Raw genomic sequence first — 17,562 nt, forward strand, 5'->3', positions numbered from 1 at the left:
CAGTGAATTACCAACCTGATAAAACCGTCATGATGTTTTGTTCCCCGGTGTTCACAGATCCAGCAGCATGTAACGGCCCTGGAGGCCTTACAGACAAAGTTGGCTCCCAGTAAGAGGAAGGGTCTGCCTCCTGTACCTCAGCTGCTGCCTGATGAACAGCCGGAAAAGTGAGGCACTGTTTATATTATTCCTTTGGACTTCTGCATCTGTGTGCGTGTGTGTGTGTGTGTGTGCGCACGTGTGTGTGTGTGTGTGTGTGTGTGTGTGTGTGTGTGTGTGTGTGTGTGTGTGTGTGTGTGTGTGTGTGTGTGTGTGTGTGTGTGTGTGTGTGTGTGTGTGTGTGTGTGTGTGTGTGTGTGTGTGTGTGTGCGTGTGTGCTTAGCCGCAGATTGACATTTCTTTTTAGTCTTTTTTTAGATCCTTTCAGCAACTGTATTTATAGAGTGTTCCTTTTTTTCGAATCCAGGCATGCGCACCACGATACTGGTACAAAGGGCTGCAGGGGTTCACCGAGACTTGGAATCTCGTCGGCAACTGTGTTCTCGCGAGAAATAACATGACACGGTTCAGCAATTTTTCACCGTGTAAAAATAGTAAGACAACAGTTTTTAATAATTTATCAATAAAAAACAAACCTTTGTAAACAAACATATTTACCTTGTTTACTATGTATTATGAAACGTAAAAAATGTGCTAGTTGGGAATGTGTTAAGAGGTTTTCTCATTTTCTTACAGGAGCATTCAAAAGAGCTGCATGGTTCGAGGAAGGATTTTGTCAAGCCGGGACAAGCGCTGCATTCACACAGGTAATACATTAGTAACATTTGAAGCGCGAAGGAGGATAAGTGGTTTCGCCGACCGGGCCCCGGCCGGGCTCTGAAATCTGGGGTACCCCGGCTTGCTTATTTCCAAACGGATGCCTCAACATTGTATTGTTTATCTTACAGAGGGGAGACATGGTGTTTGGAGCCCCTGGCAGCTACCTATGGGAAGGTAGGCAAAACGCGTACCCACAGCCGGAGTGGTGGAGTCTACTTCCCTACACACATATACAGAGCGCACACATGTATGTAAACACGCACACACATCATCATAGATGAAAAGTACTAAGAGTGTTACAAACACGCACATAATCTCTCAGAGAAACATACGAGTGCTCACACAAACAAAGAACAAACATATCGTTGGTACTGTAAACAACTCAAATGTGCTAGAGAGTCTTAACGTGTATTCATCTAGATCTGTTACACCGGTTTCAATCAACAGTATAAAAGGAAAAAGAAAGTATTACGTCTTTAACTTTTTAAAGAATTGTTCTTTCAGGACAAATCTACTCCGTCAACCGGGTAACGCAAGACGTCGGGAAGACTGGCCAGAGGCAAAATTACTTCGACGATTACTCAGGTATGCCATATTCTCATTGAAAAAAAAATTCTATCATAAACAAACATCATTGATGATTTAGATTTTAGATTCAAGTTCTTATTATGTGATCGAGTTAACTGCTTCCCCTAAACTGTACATAGATATGTGGCGTAAATTTAGAATTTTAGAATTTTTAGCATGGTAGAGGTTAGATGATATCTGAAATTCTCGTTGTTTCTCTCAAGGTATATCTGTAGCAGCTGGAGATTTGTCGGGCACTGGGGATGAAGGTAATGACGAATATTTTGCTGATTTCTATCTGCCATTTTAAAGCGGATGACAGATATTATATCTCGATCTTAAATCAACTTCTCTCTTAAGGATTATTGTTTTGAGATGAATAAAGACACCAAGCACGTTTATACATTCATTTATCAATATAAGTGAGGTGTAATGGGAAAATTATAAAAAGTCCTGCATTCAATCAGTCAATCACAAAACTAGACGTGATTTTTAGTCATTTTTATTTCATCATTTCTTGTATAGATTACGTCATCGGGGGGCCGAGGGCGAAAAGAATCATGGGATTGGTGAGTTTGCACACTATAGCATTTTACACCAGGCAACGTTGTACAGACCATGGTGTATTATTTGCGCTACTGTGGTAGATTTAGTACATATATTTAAGCTGTTTTATATTCAGTTATCTAATTGCAATGACCTATGACTGTTGGTTAGTAATACGAAGTTCTGTTCCGTTGCAGGTTTCTATAGTGAACAAGGATATGGACTTTATCACTGAGCTGATAGGAGAACAGGTAAAACAGTACTTTGGAATAACTTCATGCATGGTTTTACTGATACTGCAACATAAATCCTACTTGGTTAGCAACCTTAGCACTCAAACAGTACATGTGTGCTAACGTTACACCACAATTTATTTTTGTTTTTTATATCAACAATAACACAATAAGATTCAGATTATAGAGTTTCAAAATGCACAGAGATGATTATGACATCTATCATTTTGTATATATTTGATATCTCATATATTTCAGCTGGCGGCTGGTTTTGGGTCGTCCCTCTGTGTGACTGATGTTAACGGTGACGGGTGAGGTTTTTTTCTTTTATCTCATTTCAAATCCATTTCTCATTTTAAATCCTACTCCAGCCGAGCTACATCCACCTTCCAATGTCATCGCTTTACATCGATATCGTACTCATAAACACCTATAATCCCTTCCTCAAATTCACTTAAAAGTTACAACAAAGTGCCATCTATCGTGTTGTTCCTGTTTTGCAACAGTCGCCAGGACTTGCTGATCGGAGCGCCGTACTTCAGCGTGCTGGGCGGCCCCACCATGCAGGGGGACGTGGGGCGGGTGTACGTGTACCTCTGCAAGCCTGGGCAACCATACTGCGGCTTGATAGCAGTAAGTATGTATTTATAGACGTTTAATGGTAATCGTACTTTGAAAGTATTGGTAGGAGTCATCAAACGTTTATTGATAGATATGGTCTTTGGGAATTCATTTTTTCATTATTTTCCACCCCAAAATTTTCTCAGAGATTTTGGTTTTCTTTCGCAGGCGCGGGGCTCCATCAGAGACACCACGGCCATAACAGGCCGAACCGCAGGTGGACGCTTCGGCACGTCCATGGTTGCCATGGGCGACATGGACAGCGATGGGTTCAACGGTAGGTCAGCTATGAGTATGACTGCGATCTGTGAGTAAAAAGTATCCTATCTTTGAAAGGAAGATACTACGAAACTGTTTATTTTGTTAGCGAATAATTTGTACTAATTTTGAGCAACATTACCTATGCATGTCACAGCTACTTAGCCTTTGGGACCGTATTAATTGTTAGCAGTAACACCTAGCTTCCGTGCATAGTAAATCAGCAACCTTCAGTGCACAGTAAACTAGTAGTCATAATTGCCCTGATGAAAATGGCAGACGGTCATCAAAACGTCGGCTCTTAGACGTGGTTGTGAACTTAGCTATTCTACTGTTTATTTTGTTCTTAAGGTCTGACATTTAGTTCAGTGTACTTATTTTATAGTCCTTTTTTATTTCAGACGTGGCGATTGGTGCACCGTATGCAGGCAAGGCAGGAGAAGGAGCGGTGTACATCTACAGGGGGTCGCCAGGGGGCCTGACAAAGGAACCGTCACTTGTAAGAACCATGTGGTTGACGCTTTATACATGTACTTCGGGTGTCTCATTGTACTACATGTATCTCTTCTACTCTAAGGAACTTACACAATTCCTCTTTGTACTCTTTAGTACTTGTCCACTGCTTGTCTTTTTAGATGTTCTACTGAATGCCCTACAAGACAACGTATGTTTTCTTGTATGAGAATACATACTCGCACTGTTGTGAAAGTCATGTTTTTCCCCTTGCATTAGGCAATAGAAGCGAGTTCTGTTGGGACGTGTCTAAAGTCGTTTGGCTACTCATTATCAGGAGGAGTGGACATCGACGGCAATCTTTACCCAGGTGAGACTTTTTGTGAATTGAAAAGTCGCTTGGATACTCGGAGACTACTAGTATCCATAACCGCGCCTGATCCTAACCAATCCAGGCAGGGAACTAGATGGACACGGCTCTGGATACAATAATGTGTTCTATGACCGCATCTCCGTTACGATTTTAAACAGTTTGTTTGAAAAGATCCCTTGCGGATTTTACTTCAGACACAGTTGGACGATTTTACGATGTCATCATTAATTGTGTACTTCCAGATTTGGCAGTTGGTGCGTTTGAATCTGATGCCGCAACAGTTTTCAGGTAAGATCCTAAAATCCAGTTCTATCTGAAAGAAAATGTATTATTCTCTCAGTTTTATGATAGATATACTATGTATCATTGAGTCACTTAATATAACACTGCCATCTAGCGACTCGTTAATAAACTGCACCTGTTTCCCTGCCAGGTCCGTTCCTGTGATTGACGTCATCACGGCTGTCCTGAATGTCCGTCCGAAGGTGGTGGACCCGGAGACCAGGCGGTGTAACACTGATGACGGCCGAAGAGCCGCCTGGTAAGCTCCCTAATCTAATCTAATCTAATCTAATCTAATCTAATCTAATCTAATCTAATCTAATCTAATCTAATCTAATCTAATCTAATCTAATCTAATCTAATCTAATCTAATCTAACCTAATCTAATCTAATCTTTAAAATGTAACACTATGAAGGTAGTAGTAGGAAAAGGAGAGGGAAAGATTTTGCTTTTACTCTGTTCCCACTTTTTTTGCCAAACAAAAAGGTCCATGGCCTGGGACAGACGGCTGTATGTCATCATGGTAACTGGTGCTGTAGCAGACACCCTGTTGTGTTGGATTACATGATGTAGAAAGTTGCAGGACAGAGTTGGAGAGGCTGGTCACAATATATATGATGGACAGAATGTGTTTGAGTAAGAATAAACAGACCAGTGATTCGGTAGGCCAGACCGTTTGCAAGTGAACATTATGCATATGCTTTGGAAATGTTACCTTTCTAGCTGTTGTGTTGAAACGCATCTTCTTTGTCTTTCCTCCAGTTTCACCGCGATGTTGTGTGTGGAGTACGGCGGCCATGGCGTGCCTGACACGCAGGACTTCCTGGTCAGCGTGGTGTTAGACGGTCCCTTACTGCCCCTGCAGCGGGCTGTGCTGAAACAAGACACGCCACAGCTCGCCATGAGTCTGCTGAAGAGGCAGACTAGCTGCATGATGCTGGAGGTTCATCTCAAAGTATGTTGCTGACAATTTGACAGCTCACTTTGTGATTTGTGTTCCTCATTACCTTCGCCTGGGAGGTTGTGTTTTCGGTGGTGTTTGGTGCATGTTTGTATGTGATTTAGCAGCATCACTCAAGAAGCTATTAACAGATTGTCAAGGTATTTTCTAGGTCTTAACATATCAAACAAATTATTAAACTTTAGAAACCCTAACGGCTTTACTTAGTACTGAAACTCCGTCATTATATACCAAGAAGGCGGTCAGACGTACATTACACCTCCAATCCTTAACAACTTACCCCACGGTAACAAAGAAACGTTGGCTGAGAAGTTGTTTGTTTTAAATCTCTATACACAATCTATACACAATATACCTACGTAGGTTTTGATACATTGCTAAACTAAATGTAGAAAAGTCCTCTCAATTTTACTGTTTCCATGATAAACCTCTTACTCTGCAGGAGGAAATTCGTGACAAGTTGACGCCCATTTCTGTAGAGGTCACATTAAGCCTTCCTCAGCAGCTAATCACCGGGCAGCTCTCTCCCGTCCTGCGTCCTGACGCCGAAACCTACCTCAGCGCCCAGGTGAACATGTCACGGAACTGCGGATTGGATGACATTTGTGTCCCTGATCTGGGTGTACAGGCTAGCGGGTGAGTGACGTGTTTTGTGTGATAATCTTTGCAAAGTACAAGTATATGAGCTTTTTTTTTGTGTCGTATGCAGAGCCATGCTCCAAAACCATGGTCAGGCTCTGGATATTCCACGCGTATCCAGAACTGTTCGGGAGGTCAATCTACGTTTTTGGCTACACGAGAAGCCTATACAGAATCGTTCTTGATCCTAACCTTACCCCTTTCAGGTATAGAACATCACACGTACATAAAGTCACGTGTCGTGAGCGATTGAGCCATAGCTGGAAAGGACTGAGCGATTCAGTCTAAAATCCCGGTGAGTCCAATTCTTGACATGGAGAAAAGTTTGATAGTTACACAATAACTCCCAATCTTTCTTATATTTTTAAAAATCTTTTTTGTTTTAGTTCAACAACAACTATTTACGTTGGAGACACGACGTCTGTGATCCTTGACGTCACCGTGTCGAACAGAGGTGAGGAGTCGTACGAGTCTCACCTGTACGTGCTGGTCCCGGAGGAGGTGGACTACGTCGGGGCACAACGGATGGAAACAGTGAGTTATGAATATGTTTACCTTAGCACAATAATTGTTTTTGTTATGTTTCGTCGTCTTCTACAAACAAAAGAGCCAATGACCTGGACCAGAGATGTCACCATGGTAACTGGTGCTATAGTAGACACCCTGTGGTGTTGGATTACATTAATGTAACAAGTGGCAGGACAAAGTTGTTTTCTTGTGTTACTTCTCATTATTTTCATCCACGTAATAAACAATTCTCACCCTAAATTTGCAAGAACACCCCGGCCATGTGCAGCTACACTGCAGCAGGAACGGGAGGAACCGTTAACTGTGAGGTGGGGAACCCGCTGAAGGCAGACTCATCGGTAATTACTGTACATATCTGTAATGATAAGCATGAACTTTTACATCCAGATGGTCTTTGCAAGGCATTTGTTGAAAAATGTCATTAGGAAAACTATATGCCTCATACCTCTTTTAGAGTAATTATGATGTATGATGAAGCACAACCTGTTAGCTACATGTATCTTCATCCGAATTCATCACACGTAAAATACATTATTCTATGTTTGGTTGTGTTTCACAGGTAGTTTTGCAGTTACGTTTCCTGGTCGCGAACCTGAACGGAAGTCGTCCATTTTTAGATTTTCCTATCTTCGCCAACAGGTATGCAGAACGTTTTATCAGTTGTTTTTCTTTATCGGTAAAAAGTTGTTAAGCGCTTAATATTGGTCCAACCAACTCGTGGAGAGAACGTATAATTGTGTCGCGTGAAACCCGGTTCCCTCTGGTAGTTTGGTCAACGTTGCTTCGAAATTTGGACGTTTTCTAACACAACATTCAAAAACTAGAAACGGGATATTATCCTTAAAAAGATCTATCTTTGTTGTTAATCTATTCCAGTTGAAAGAAATCACCTTGCACTGGCGCTAGAATAAAATGCCTTTCTTTATTACCTATTCCAGCTCAACTCCGGACGACATCAGCACGACTAGAGACAACCAAGTCGTATTTTCTGCAAAAGTAGTGGTCGAAGCAGATGTTACTGTCAAAGGGTAAGATTCGGCTTCCACATATGTGTTTATCCTTCACAGGATCTGCTGTTTGTATAATAATTGTCCTTTTTGTTCAAATAACACTGCCATATTATTCTCTTGCTTTGCAGAGTGTCTCTTCCCAGAGACATTTGGCTCGATAGCTCCTCTGTACAAGAAGAAGAAGATAACCAAGACTCTACAAACGACAACTCAGACACCGATGTAGACGCAGAACCTGGCATTTCTCAAATAAAACATGTTTACGAGGTATGCTGCAAATCAATTCCATTGATAGTAAGAATGTCATGATTAACATGTATAGAAATACATGGAAATTCGACAGTGCATATCTTTATAGAATAATGGCTAACAAAAAGAAATGGTACAAGATCCTCCAAGTCTTCTACGCCTCCACTTTTGTCTTACCTAAGGTTATGTAGGGAAAGTAGTACGAGTTAGAAACTATCAATGGCTCTTGTTAGTCATATTTTTTTTTTTGTCACGCTCGCTTTTTATTATATCTACTGCATAGGTTAGGAACCATGGTCCCAGTGATGTTGGTCAGACCATCGCTACCATCATGTGGCCAGCCACAACCGAGGAAAGAAGTATAACCGTAACAGTCCCCGACGTTTCTTTGAAAAACCAACAAGGCTACTGTCTTGTTGACAACGCTACAGCTCTGGTGAGTTTCCTATCTAATATTGAATTTTCAACTAATTTTGGATGTCCAATGTGAGATAGCAGCAAGAGTTACTGTTTAGCGCCCATACCTTAAATCAGTCTGTTTATAACCTGACTCAACTCATCACTTTTATATAATTGTTTAAGGCACAATTTTATTTGTTGGTTTACTGGCCATTTGCCTTAGGGTAGTTAAGATGAATCCTTATGAATGCAATGTTTTACATATTCATCTTAATTGTTTTGATTTCAGCTGTGTGGAAGTGTTGAGGACTGTTACACCATCAGTTGTATAGTCCATGGGCCTGTAAGTGGGGATAGCTTTGTCCTGGAGATCACGTCGGCGGTAGAAGACGTACAGGTTAGTATTTTGTTTAATAGATACGAACAGCAGGCTATGTGAATTATGTATGTATCTATGTGTAATATATTAGGACTGTATGGAATATTGGCAAGTAAATTTTCGCAAGTAAATTTGTGAAACATGAAGTATCTCTAGTAGTGTTGACTTTTTTCTGTGTAAGAATGCCTGTGTATTTTGTATTTGAATTTTTGTTGAATTTCCACAGCGTTCGTCTGTTGGCAACATGACTCAGGATCGGCTGGTGTCATCAGCCCGGGTGGTGGTTATGGACATGCCTTACAGTATCAGCCCGGCCGCGCTTCCAACAGCAGAAACTAACGTAATATTCAGAGCCCTGTTCCCTATAAAGGGTTGCATTTTCGTGCAATGATGTTTTAAGTTGTGTTTTAAAACACTATGCGATTCATAAAAGAATCTTTGCATTTGGAAATTTTGGGTCTTTCAGGTATTGCTTTGATGGACTGTTACTTTGCAACGATGTTTTCAACCAGATCCTATGCACCGGATTTATTGTATAGCTGCACAATGGAAACACCACATTTAATTATGCTGCACTTCTTTCTTTGACTCTTCATCGCCATAGGTCACCACAGCCATCATACTTCCAAGACCTGTCACCAGAAAGAAAGGAGTAAAGGCCTGGATCATCGCAAGTGCCGCGCTGAGTGGTTTACTTCTACTGGTAGCCATTGTGCTGGTCCTTTATCGGGTACGTACATTAAATGTTATTTTAGACATACAAAACTATTCATGTATGGTTACAGCATGGTCGTCTCATGAGGCTGTCACGTGAATATCACGTGGTTGTCATAATTTCATATGCAAAGTTGATAGTTCTAAGAACCCAAGCAGTTTCGCTGCATATAATAGTGGATCTCTATGAACTATTGATAGTTTGATATGGATGTAATGAAGTATCTTTTCATCCCATATTTCACTACAGCTTGGATTCTTCGATCGAAAGAAAGTGTCCAAAGAAGATGACGCATTTGACGCCCATGACAGAGAGCTGGACAGTGGGATTCAGGAGGACGAAGACGGGGCCGCGGTAAAGGTGCCTTGACGAAGGCAAAGCAGAGTCGAAAGTGTGCACCTTTAATTATAAGCCCCTGTTACACATAGCCGAATATAACCTCCAGAACCCTGCCGAACTACCCTTGTTGGGAGTAGGTCGGGAGCAAGGTCAGCTGTGGTGAGTTGGCTGGTGTTCGTCGAGGTCGCCTACTGTTCGGCTGCGTCAGTCGACTGTTTCAAAATGTTTAAAACATTTGGTCTGGTTGGATGGTGTAGGTCGACAGTGTTCAGGGGATTTTAGTCCATTCATGTAGATAGGTGGGCGTGACCTAAATCTGGTCAGACTGTTCGGGGGAAAGGTTCTGAATGTGTGACAGGTGTTTTAGGATATATTGGTTAGTTATTCCATTATTGTAAATATTTCCTCAAACGTGCTGATAGTCTTATGTTATTAACTTTCTTATACAACAAATTCACCAAGCAAACAATGCAATCTTTTTCTAATCTTATTCATGATGTCTTCGATTTAAACTTAGATAGTGTTAACCATGAACATAGGCTGGGCCTATTGTGAATGTACAGAAATTGTCTATATGTAGTATGCACGCATATGTGGTCATATGATGGTCCTATACTATATTGGTGTTCGTCACCCAAGTATTTTATTGTCTTCAGTTTCTGCCGATAGTGAGAAAAAAAATCACGCAATCAACTGACTCTTACAACGTCAAATAATGGTGATAATGATCTTTAATTATAGCTCTTTATAACATAGAATGGACAAAAATGACCTTTGAGGTCCATACATTTGTTAAATGTCAATTTGTCTTTACAATAAACATTTCCTTGCGTCTAGTATCCTCTACATTTAATTGCTTTACGTTCCACATTGAATTGTAAATACAATTAATTTATCTATTTACTAAAACTTTACACAACATTCGATTTACAACGTAACGATGGGAAATACAATCCATTTTAATGGTATTCGTTACGCAAGTTCCTTTTTACATAATTTTTCATTCTCATTTAATATGCTACCGTTACGTAACGTTTTTGAAAAAAAAAACCAGAGTGTTCGTAGGTTTCTTATATTTTTTGGTCACTTGAATCAGGCTAACGAATTAACCTTAGAGAAGTTTTTAGTTGTAATATTTCGTTCAATTCATCGCTCGATTCAGCTCGAAATTTTACTCATGTTTAAAACATTAAAGCAAAATCCTTTTGTTCAGTCCTTAAAAGCGTTGGGGTTGACGAATTTCGGTCGCTGGATACGGAACTGTACAAAGGAAAATAACAGAAATTATTGCTTTATATCACTGATATTTTATAATTCGTCTACTAGTTGAAACATTTAGATCTCTAGAGAATATGTTATAGCCTGATAACAATATTACAATGTACCTGTTTGTAGGTTATATCTCTGATGAAATGAAAACAATCCAAATACAAAAATATATCTATTTCTACATATTGAAATGTCATAATAAATCAAAAATTACCTTTGTGTCCGATCCAAAGATGTTGTCGTGTTCTTTTATTGCTTCCGGGTCTTCCTCCTTCGGAGGTGGCAAGAGTTCACACGCAGGAGACCCGGGGGAGTCGTGGGATCGGTAGGAGCTGCCCAGGCTGGTCATGCTGGACATGTCACTCAGGGTATCAGTCCGCCGACTGGACAGGGACCGCCTGATGAGGCTGCCACTGCTGCTGCTGCGCAGGCTCCGGTACGAGTTCGGGTACGGCAAGTACCTGCACAGGATGGTTGCATAGAAAGCTGCATTAAACTCTATCATATGGAACGATAACAGAATAACTATAAAGAGATGGGAATGACAAGTCCTGTCCAAGAAACTAAAGGGAAACTATAGCTATAAGAACAAAACCTTTGACTATTCTTACCTGTTCAAACCCGGTAGGGCATTTAGGTCTTGCGGGTCGCTAATGGTTGAGTTAGAGCTTTGTCTGCCGTTCGTCGAGAGAATGTTGCTGTCGCTGTTATCGGCACTGCTCCTTGATTTGCTGTACGTCCAGGGAAAGTCGTTGCTGCTCTTTTCACAGCTGTCAGAGCTGCTGTTTGGTTTGCTGTATGTCCAGGGAAAATTGCTGTTCCTGTCGCTGTCATCAGAGCCACTATTTGGTCTGCTGTACGTCCAGGGAAAGTCGTTGCTGCTCTTGTCGCTGTTACTAGAGCCTGTGTTTGGTTTGCTGTACGTCCAAGGAAACAAGCTGAAGCTCTGCTTCAGTTTGCTGTACGTCCAGGGGAAATCGTTACTGTTCACGTCGCTGCTGTTAGAGCTCTGATTCGGGGAGCTGTACGTCCACGGAAAGCTGTTGCTGTTCATATCGCTGTTGTTAGAGCTTTGTTGCGGTGTGCTGTACGTCCACGGAAAGCTGTTACTGCCGTAGATGTCGTTACTGGAGCCGCCGGTTGGTGTATTCTGAGACCAAGTGAAGTATCCACTGGAGGAGCCGTCCCGTCTAGGAAGCCAGATCCAACGTCTATTGTAACAGAATAGGACAGAATATAATTTGTTAAACGTCTGCGTTACATACGCACAAAATACCACTCAAGCAACTGGGTAGATTGAAAAAAAAACTGTCAACTACGTTGATATTATGTTGATTTGCATTTGATATGTTGATAACCAGTTTGCACAAAATGCACCCATCTTATTGAGTAATGAAGTGCGACTGGAATTTAACATACCCTCCACTGTGGCTGCTAGCTCCGTCGACTCTGTAGAATTTCACTTTCTTCGTCTTTCGTCTGTAGGCTGCGAGGCAGGCACAAAGCAGGCACAGCAAAGGGATCCCGACGGACAGGGCAACCGCAGGCAGGAGCACCGTCGTCTGGACAGGAATGTTCGCCGCTACATTCATGGAAAAGACAAACATTTAGTCAACGGTTTTATGGTTTAATAAAAAGGAAAGAGAAAAATAAAAGACTAAGTGTTCTCCGTTGGGGTAACTGTGGCCGAGTAGGCTTTATGACAACAGAAGTGGCATTACGAGAGATACAATTATACCATTCTGTATGCCTTTCACCAAACAGATACATTAATTTTATATTTTTGACACCAGGATTATCACATTTCGGAAAAAAATCAATCAACCCGTCAACCTATCAACAGATCAATAAATCTGCTAACATCTAATCACTCAGTCAGCCTATGAATTATTTATTAATCTACAAGTAAGCAAGCAGCCATGCTCACCGACACATGTTCCGTTGATAAGCTGGAAGCCCTCGTCACAGACACATGTAGAAGTACCATTCACAAGCCGACACCGGCCTCCAGTACCACAGTCTTCCGGGCAGGTTGTCTTTAGGGTTGTGGAAGGTGGTGGAGAGGTTGTCTTGGATGATGTACCAGTAGTGCTTGGTGTTAATGTCACTACTGCTTGTTGACTTGTCATGACGGTTGGTGACGTCTTGGTAAGTGTTGTAGGTCTATCTGACGCCTGTCTGTATGTAGCACTGATGGTTGATGCTGTTGTTAGCCTTGATGCTGGAGGAACGAGAAATGGGTTGCATTTCAGACACTTCAAGCGATTGATGATATTTTGATGCCGTGCTTTGTTTTGTCTGTGTGGCTTTTTCTGTCAAGTTTGGCAACACAGTACAGGTAATAGGGAAACAAGAACGCTCCCAGCACCGTAGAGATACCATAAAGTCATGATGTACGTACAAAGAGACGGGCGGCAGGATTGTCCGTCCGGCCCTAGCAGGAAGCCCTGCCGACATGAACAGGTGTAGGAGCCGGGCGTGTTGTGGCAGTTGTGATCGCATCCGTCCACACCCAGCAGGCACTCGTTCATATCTGCATCGGTGTGAAAGATACAAACACTTGATTACACTTCATGACTAGGGTGGTTTTGGTAGACAGACATGTATGGCAGATAGCCTTCTATTCGGTCAACCAAGGGAATTAAGGTTTTTTCGAGTTAATCGTTTTGCTACTTCGCCAGTTCAGAACTGTTTGCTACATTGCAGAAGACAATTTGATACATGGCAGATTTTGCCACATTTCAATTTTGTTCACTACCTTTTCTTTGTTTTATGTGTATATTAAACATATCAATGTAGCAACTATGATTCAAGGAGCTTATGCTATTTCGACACAAGCTATGAATGAACAGTGACAAGAAGTTTAAAAAGAACGTGTGTTTCATACCTATGCAGGAAATGCTGTCATTGGCCAGTTGCCAACCGATGGCGCATGTGCAGACGTATGAGCCAAGGGTGTTCCGGCAGCCGACCTTGCACAGCACATTGTAAAGATCCTGGTAGAGACACTCGTCAATATCTGAAAATCAAACAAATATTATAGGTATTGTCAAAACCCGATCATAATGAGGCAACAGCACACAATCCTTGGCCTTCTTGCGTGTCTTTGAGCTCCTCAGCATCGTGTTCAGGAGTCGGGTTCGACGTATTTGATACAAACGTTTTGTATAAACATTAACACATGCATCCATATTTTGAGTCACGTTATAGTGACAAGGACCTTAGCCCATACCCAGTAATTCAGGACCTGCTCCATTATCAAAATTATATGACAAGTATCTAAAATACGGATCTGTTACATTTATTGTATTGCTGTGCCTTACCTCCACACTTGATGCCGTCTCCAGAGTAGCCTACATCACATATGCAGTCGTACCCTGGGCTGGTGTTGTTACAGTAGGCGTTCACGGAGCACTTTGCAAGGTTTTCGGTGCATTCGTCTATATCTGAAAATGTCAGCATAGAGTATTAGATGGACAGCATACGACTTTTAAATCTGAAATCTCTCATTTTGTACATCCTATTGTATCTAGAAACGTGCCTGTCTAGTCCTATGCCTGGATAGGTTAGGGTTACGAACAGACACAGTTCTGGATTGTCTCCGCGTATTCAAGGCAAGAACATAAATTTGCCCCAGACACTGTTCTGGATGCGCGCCGACTATCCAGAACCGTGCATGAGCATGGTTCTGCATAAGACACAGTTCTGGATACAGCAGTTGCGTTGTAGATCTAATCAGTGTTCTCAAAAAACAAGAGAAAGTATTTACCTAGGCAAGTGCACATGTCCTTGTCCAGGACCATGCCCTGTTGACATGCGCAGTGGAAGGATCCGGGGGTGTCCACACAAAGGTGCGTACAGTTGCCGTTGTCAATGGCACATTCATCGATATCTGTAGGGTAACGTAAGAATCAACACAGGAGATGAATAAGTATGGAAATGCTAATGTTTGTACAATATCTTCTTACCGATTTCAACCCATGTTACATATCTGAATAATTCTTTGTACCCGGTTTCGAGAAAGTAGTACGAAAAAGAAAATATCATTAGCATAAATAATGTTCGCTTACTTCGACAATGTCGTTTCCCGTGATCCTTGTTGAGCTGGTACCCCGGATGACAGGAGCACTCGTAACTGCCCTCGGTGTTGATGCAGTCTCCATGCTCGTCACACATGTGCCCGTTCTCGCACTCGTTGATATCTTGAAAATGACACAAGCTGTAGTTAAAGCAGTGTTTTCCCGACAAAAGAGCCATATTCCCATTCTTAACTAAAAAGCAGCAAAGCTTAACCGCCCATATACAACACACAGGTCTGCTCAACTGACTACATTACGCGTGTATTAAATTTCTACAAACTCTGAAGCTTCCATCGTTGTCTTATTTCATATTGGCCTCTACAACTCTACAACATCCATATATTCAACGCTAAGGAATTTAGATAGATGATTTAGGAACAGCTCTCATTGATTTTGTAATGTAATCAGAGTTATACCTTTTCTTTCGATACTTAACACCTAGAAACACAATGCTTATTCATACGTTCTTCTAACATCAGAAGGCTCCCATTGAAAGTATGGTAGTCACATTGAAATATACTGATTAAATTGCTACCTACCTCCACATGTGTTGTTTGGCAGAAGCTGGTACCCAGAGGCACAGACACAGACCTCTTCGATGTCACCTGACTCAGTCACGTTCACTGCGCAATGGCCGATGGGAGGTGGCGAGCATGTGTTGTTGGTCGAACAGTTGGCGATAGCTGCATAGACCAAACAGTACAGCCACTTTTAATAATGTAACGTTTTCCAACAGTGTTATTTCCATAAAGTAAAACTGTCCTATTTCCTAAACATAGAATATTGACGAGTATCAAAAAAGAGGTTTTCAAGTAATGATTAAAACTCAATACAAGTAAAACTTACGTTTACACGTGTTTCCATCTAGATTCAAAGTGAACAAATCTTCGCAGCCACAGTCGTAGTAGCCCACTTTGTCCACACAGATTTGCTCACAGACGTGCTCGGCCGCACACTCGTTCAGTTCTGCAAAATCATAGAGTCCCCATATGAGCTTGTGTTTATTTTATGTCTAAGCATGGTAAGAATTCTTCACTGCCTAACAGCAGATAGAAATTGGCCAATGTATAACAGTAACATAAAGGAATGATATTTTTTGACAAAGGTCATTCAATTGTTGTCAACCTGAAGTCCGTTGGATGTACCTTGGCAAGTGTGTCCGTCTTCTGTCAACACATAAGCGACGCCACATTCACAGTAGTAGCTTCCTTTTGTGTTGATGCACAGCCGTTCACAGCCGCCATTCTGGGTCACACACTCGTTTACATCTGTAACATTCGCATGACATCATTGAAATACATGTTTATTCAATTGCACATTGTCTTCAGAAATATGCTTATCTGCAATGTAGTTCTATGGATGGTAGGCACGGTTCGGTTCTTGGATCCAAGAACGTATGTACACTGTAGATTTGAACCAGTTCTGGACACCAGTGGACTATGTAAAACTGTGCCTGGACATGGTTCTGGATAAAGCACGATACCAGATATAGTCTTAGCTACTTGAGTGTGCTGCAACTTTTTGCTGTACTATTTTCCAATAAAGTAGATCTAACCTTGGCAGGTCCTTCCGTTGTCGGTGGTGTAGAAGCCGTCCTTGCAGGAGCACGTGTAGGATCCAGCGGTGTTGTTACAGATCCCGTGGATCGGGTCGCAGTCATTGGTGTTTAAGTCGCGACATTCATTGATGTCTACATGAAAACGTAATGCACATTTATTAGAGAAAAAACCCAGTGCAATGGGAAAGAATAGAGTCAGACCTATAGGAGTTAAACATGCACCACTATCCACTGCCGTAGTGACTGCAGTAGTAAATGCCAGTTAAGTTAGGAAATATTTACTTTCTAGAAATAAAATTACCGGACTTGACAACTTACGTAAATGCCCAACTTTACAAACATTTGCCACCTTTGGTAAATCTAACTTTACGTGCAGTGAATTGGGAATGATAAAACTCTGACAATGCTTACCAAAGCAAGTGTGCCCGTCCGCTTCCTTGGCGAAGCCATCGTGGCACACACAGGAATAACTCCCGGGCGTGTTCTCACAGTTAGCGTTCACACATTGGTGGACACGGGGGTCCGAGTCATCAAGGAGGCACTCGTTCAAATCTGCCAAAATAAGTTACAGTGATTGAAAACCTCAATGTTTCTACCAGTGACTTTATTAAGTAAAGCTGTTTAATGTAGAAGTTACGCAAAAATAGAGTCGTTTTGCGCCAAAAGACGGTTTACCGGTTACGTGAAACAAAGTAGTAGGAACAAACAAAGTAGTAGAAACAAAGTAGTAGAAACAAGGGAAATCGTAGATTTCAAACCTTCGGGTTTTTTTGTGTTCTAAGGTTTAGGTTATTTGTTTGTGTGTAGTATGAAAGTTATGTGCGTAATATGTTTGTATGTGTTTGATGGCTACTGACGGTTGGTTCGGTATGGACTGTTGATTAACGTGTCTCACAGTCTGATAGCCTGCACCGTCACCCGCGCCATTACCCCCGCCGTCATCCCGCGCCGTCATTGCTGCGCCGTCACCCAAAATTTTTATCGGAACCAGACACCCCTCTGTTTGACCCCTTTTGAATGCTAAGACCCAAAACTGCAACCGCCCCATTCCTTAACAACATGGTAATTACCATTTTCAGCATGGCGGGGGTGTCCGGAGCACTTAAAAACCTTTTATTTCGACGCCCATAAACACATATGCAATTAAACAAAAACGTTCTGCATCATCTGCAGCCCAATAGCAATACGTATACCGAACCACAGACAAATCCGTCCAGCCGATCGCGAGAAACAGCTGCTGACAGAAATGTTTCGAACCATAGTAAAACCTCCTCGCGGAAGGAT

The 17,562-nt window shown here is 41.7% G+C and overlaps 2 protein-coding genes across 2 annotated transcripts in view; one reads left to right on the top strand and one right to left on the bottom strand.

The window, feature by feature from the left end:
* Positions 1-9,516, top strand: part of LOC109474645 (integrin alpha-5-like) — a 13,014-nt gene extending 3,498 nt beyond the window's left edge. Inside the window, exons 4-24 of the mRNA XM_019774993.1 lie at positions 948-993; positions 1,611-1,655; positions 1,912-1,955; positions 2,424-2,476; positions 2,672-2,798; positions 2,955-3,063; positions 3,446-3,543; positions 3,777-3,867; positions 4,113-4,158; positions 4,304-4,411; positions 4,916-5,108; positions 5,557-5,750; positions 6,140-6,287; positions 6,530-6,619; positions 6,841-6,920; positions 7,220-7,309; positions 7,420-7,558; positions 7,824-7,976; positions 8,229-8,336; positions 8,545-8,658; positions 9,283-9,516. Of these exons, the coding sequence (XP_019630552.1) occupies positions 948-993; positions 1,611-1,655; positions 1,912-1,955; positions 2,424-2,476; positions 2,672-2,798; positions 2,955-3,063; positions 3,446-3,543; positions 3,777-3,867; positions 4,113-4,158; positions 4,304-4,411; positions 4,916-5,108; positions 5,557-5,750; positions 6,140-6,287; positions 6,530-6,619; positions 6,841-6,920; positions 7,220-7,309; positions 7,420-7,558; positions 7,824-7,976; positions 8,229-8,336; positions 8,545-8,658; positions 9,283-9,402 (2,196 nt within the window). The 3' untranslated portion in view covers positions 9,403-9,516. The remainder of the gene's footprint in view (positions 1-947; positions 994-1,610; positions 1,656-1,911; positions 1,956-2,423; positions 2,477-2,671; positions 2,799-2,954; positions 3,064-3,445; positions 3,544-3,776; positions 3,868-4,112; positions 4,159-4,303; positions 4,412-4,915; positions 5,109-5,556; positions 5,751-6,139; positions 6,288-6,529; positions 6,620-6,840; positions 6,921-7,219; positions 7,310-7,419; positions 7,559-7,823; positions 7,977-8,228; positions 8,337-8,544; positions 8,659-9,282) is intronic.
* Positions 9,517-9,588: 72 nt separating this feature from the next.
* LOC109474529 (mucin-like protein) overlaps positions 9,589-17,562 on the bottom strand; it is an 18,653-nt gene continuing 10,679 nt past the window's right edge. Inside the window, exons 22-31 of the mRNA XM_019774841.1 lie at positions 14,712-14,843; positions 14,411-14,533; positions 13,965-14,087; positions 13,529-13,660; positions 13,043-13,174; positions 12,569-12,862; positions 12,061-12,223; positions 11,253-11,852; positions 10,856-11,102; positions 9,589-10,632 (exon numbers count right to left, since the gene is read on the bottom strand). Coding sequence (XP_019630400.1) covers positions 10,582-10,632; positions 10,856-11,102; positions 11,253-11,852; positions 12,061-12,223; positions 12,569-12,862; positions 13,043-13,174; positions 13,529-13,660; positions 13,965-14,087; positions 14,411-14,533; positions 14,712-14,843 — 1,997 coding nt within the window. The 3' untranslated portion in view covers positions 9,589-10,581. The remainder of the gene's footprint in view (positions 10,633-10,855; positions 11,103-11,252; positions 11,853-12,060; positions 12,224-12,568; positions 12,863-13,042; positions 13,175-13,528; positions 13,661-13,964; positions 14,088-14,410; positions 14,534-14,711; positions 14,844-17,562) is intronic.

Source organism: Branchiostoma belcheri, unplaced genomic scaffold, assembly GCF_001625305.1.
Source record: "Branchiostoma belcheri isolate BF01 breed outbred unplaced genomic scaffold, Haploidv18h27 scaffold31, whole genome shotgun sequence".
Classification (NCBI taxonomy): domain Eukaryota; kingdom Metazoa; phylum Chordata; class Leptocardii; order Amphioxiformes; family Branchiostomatidae; genus Branchiostoma; species Branchiostoma belcheri.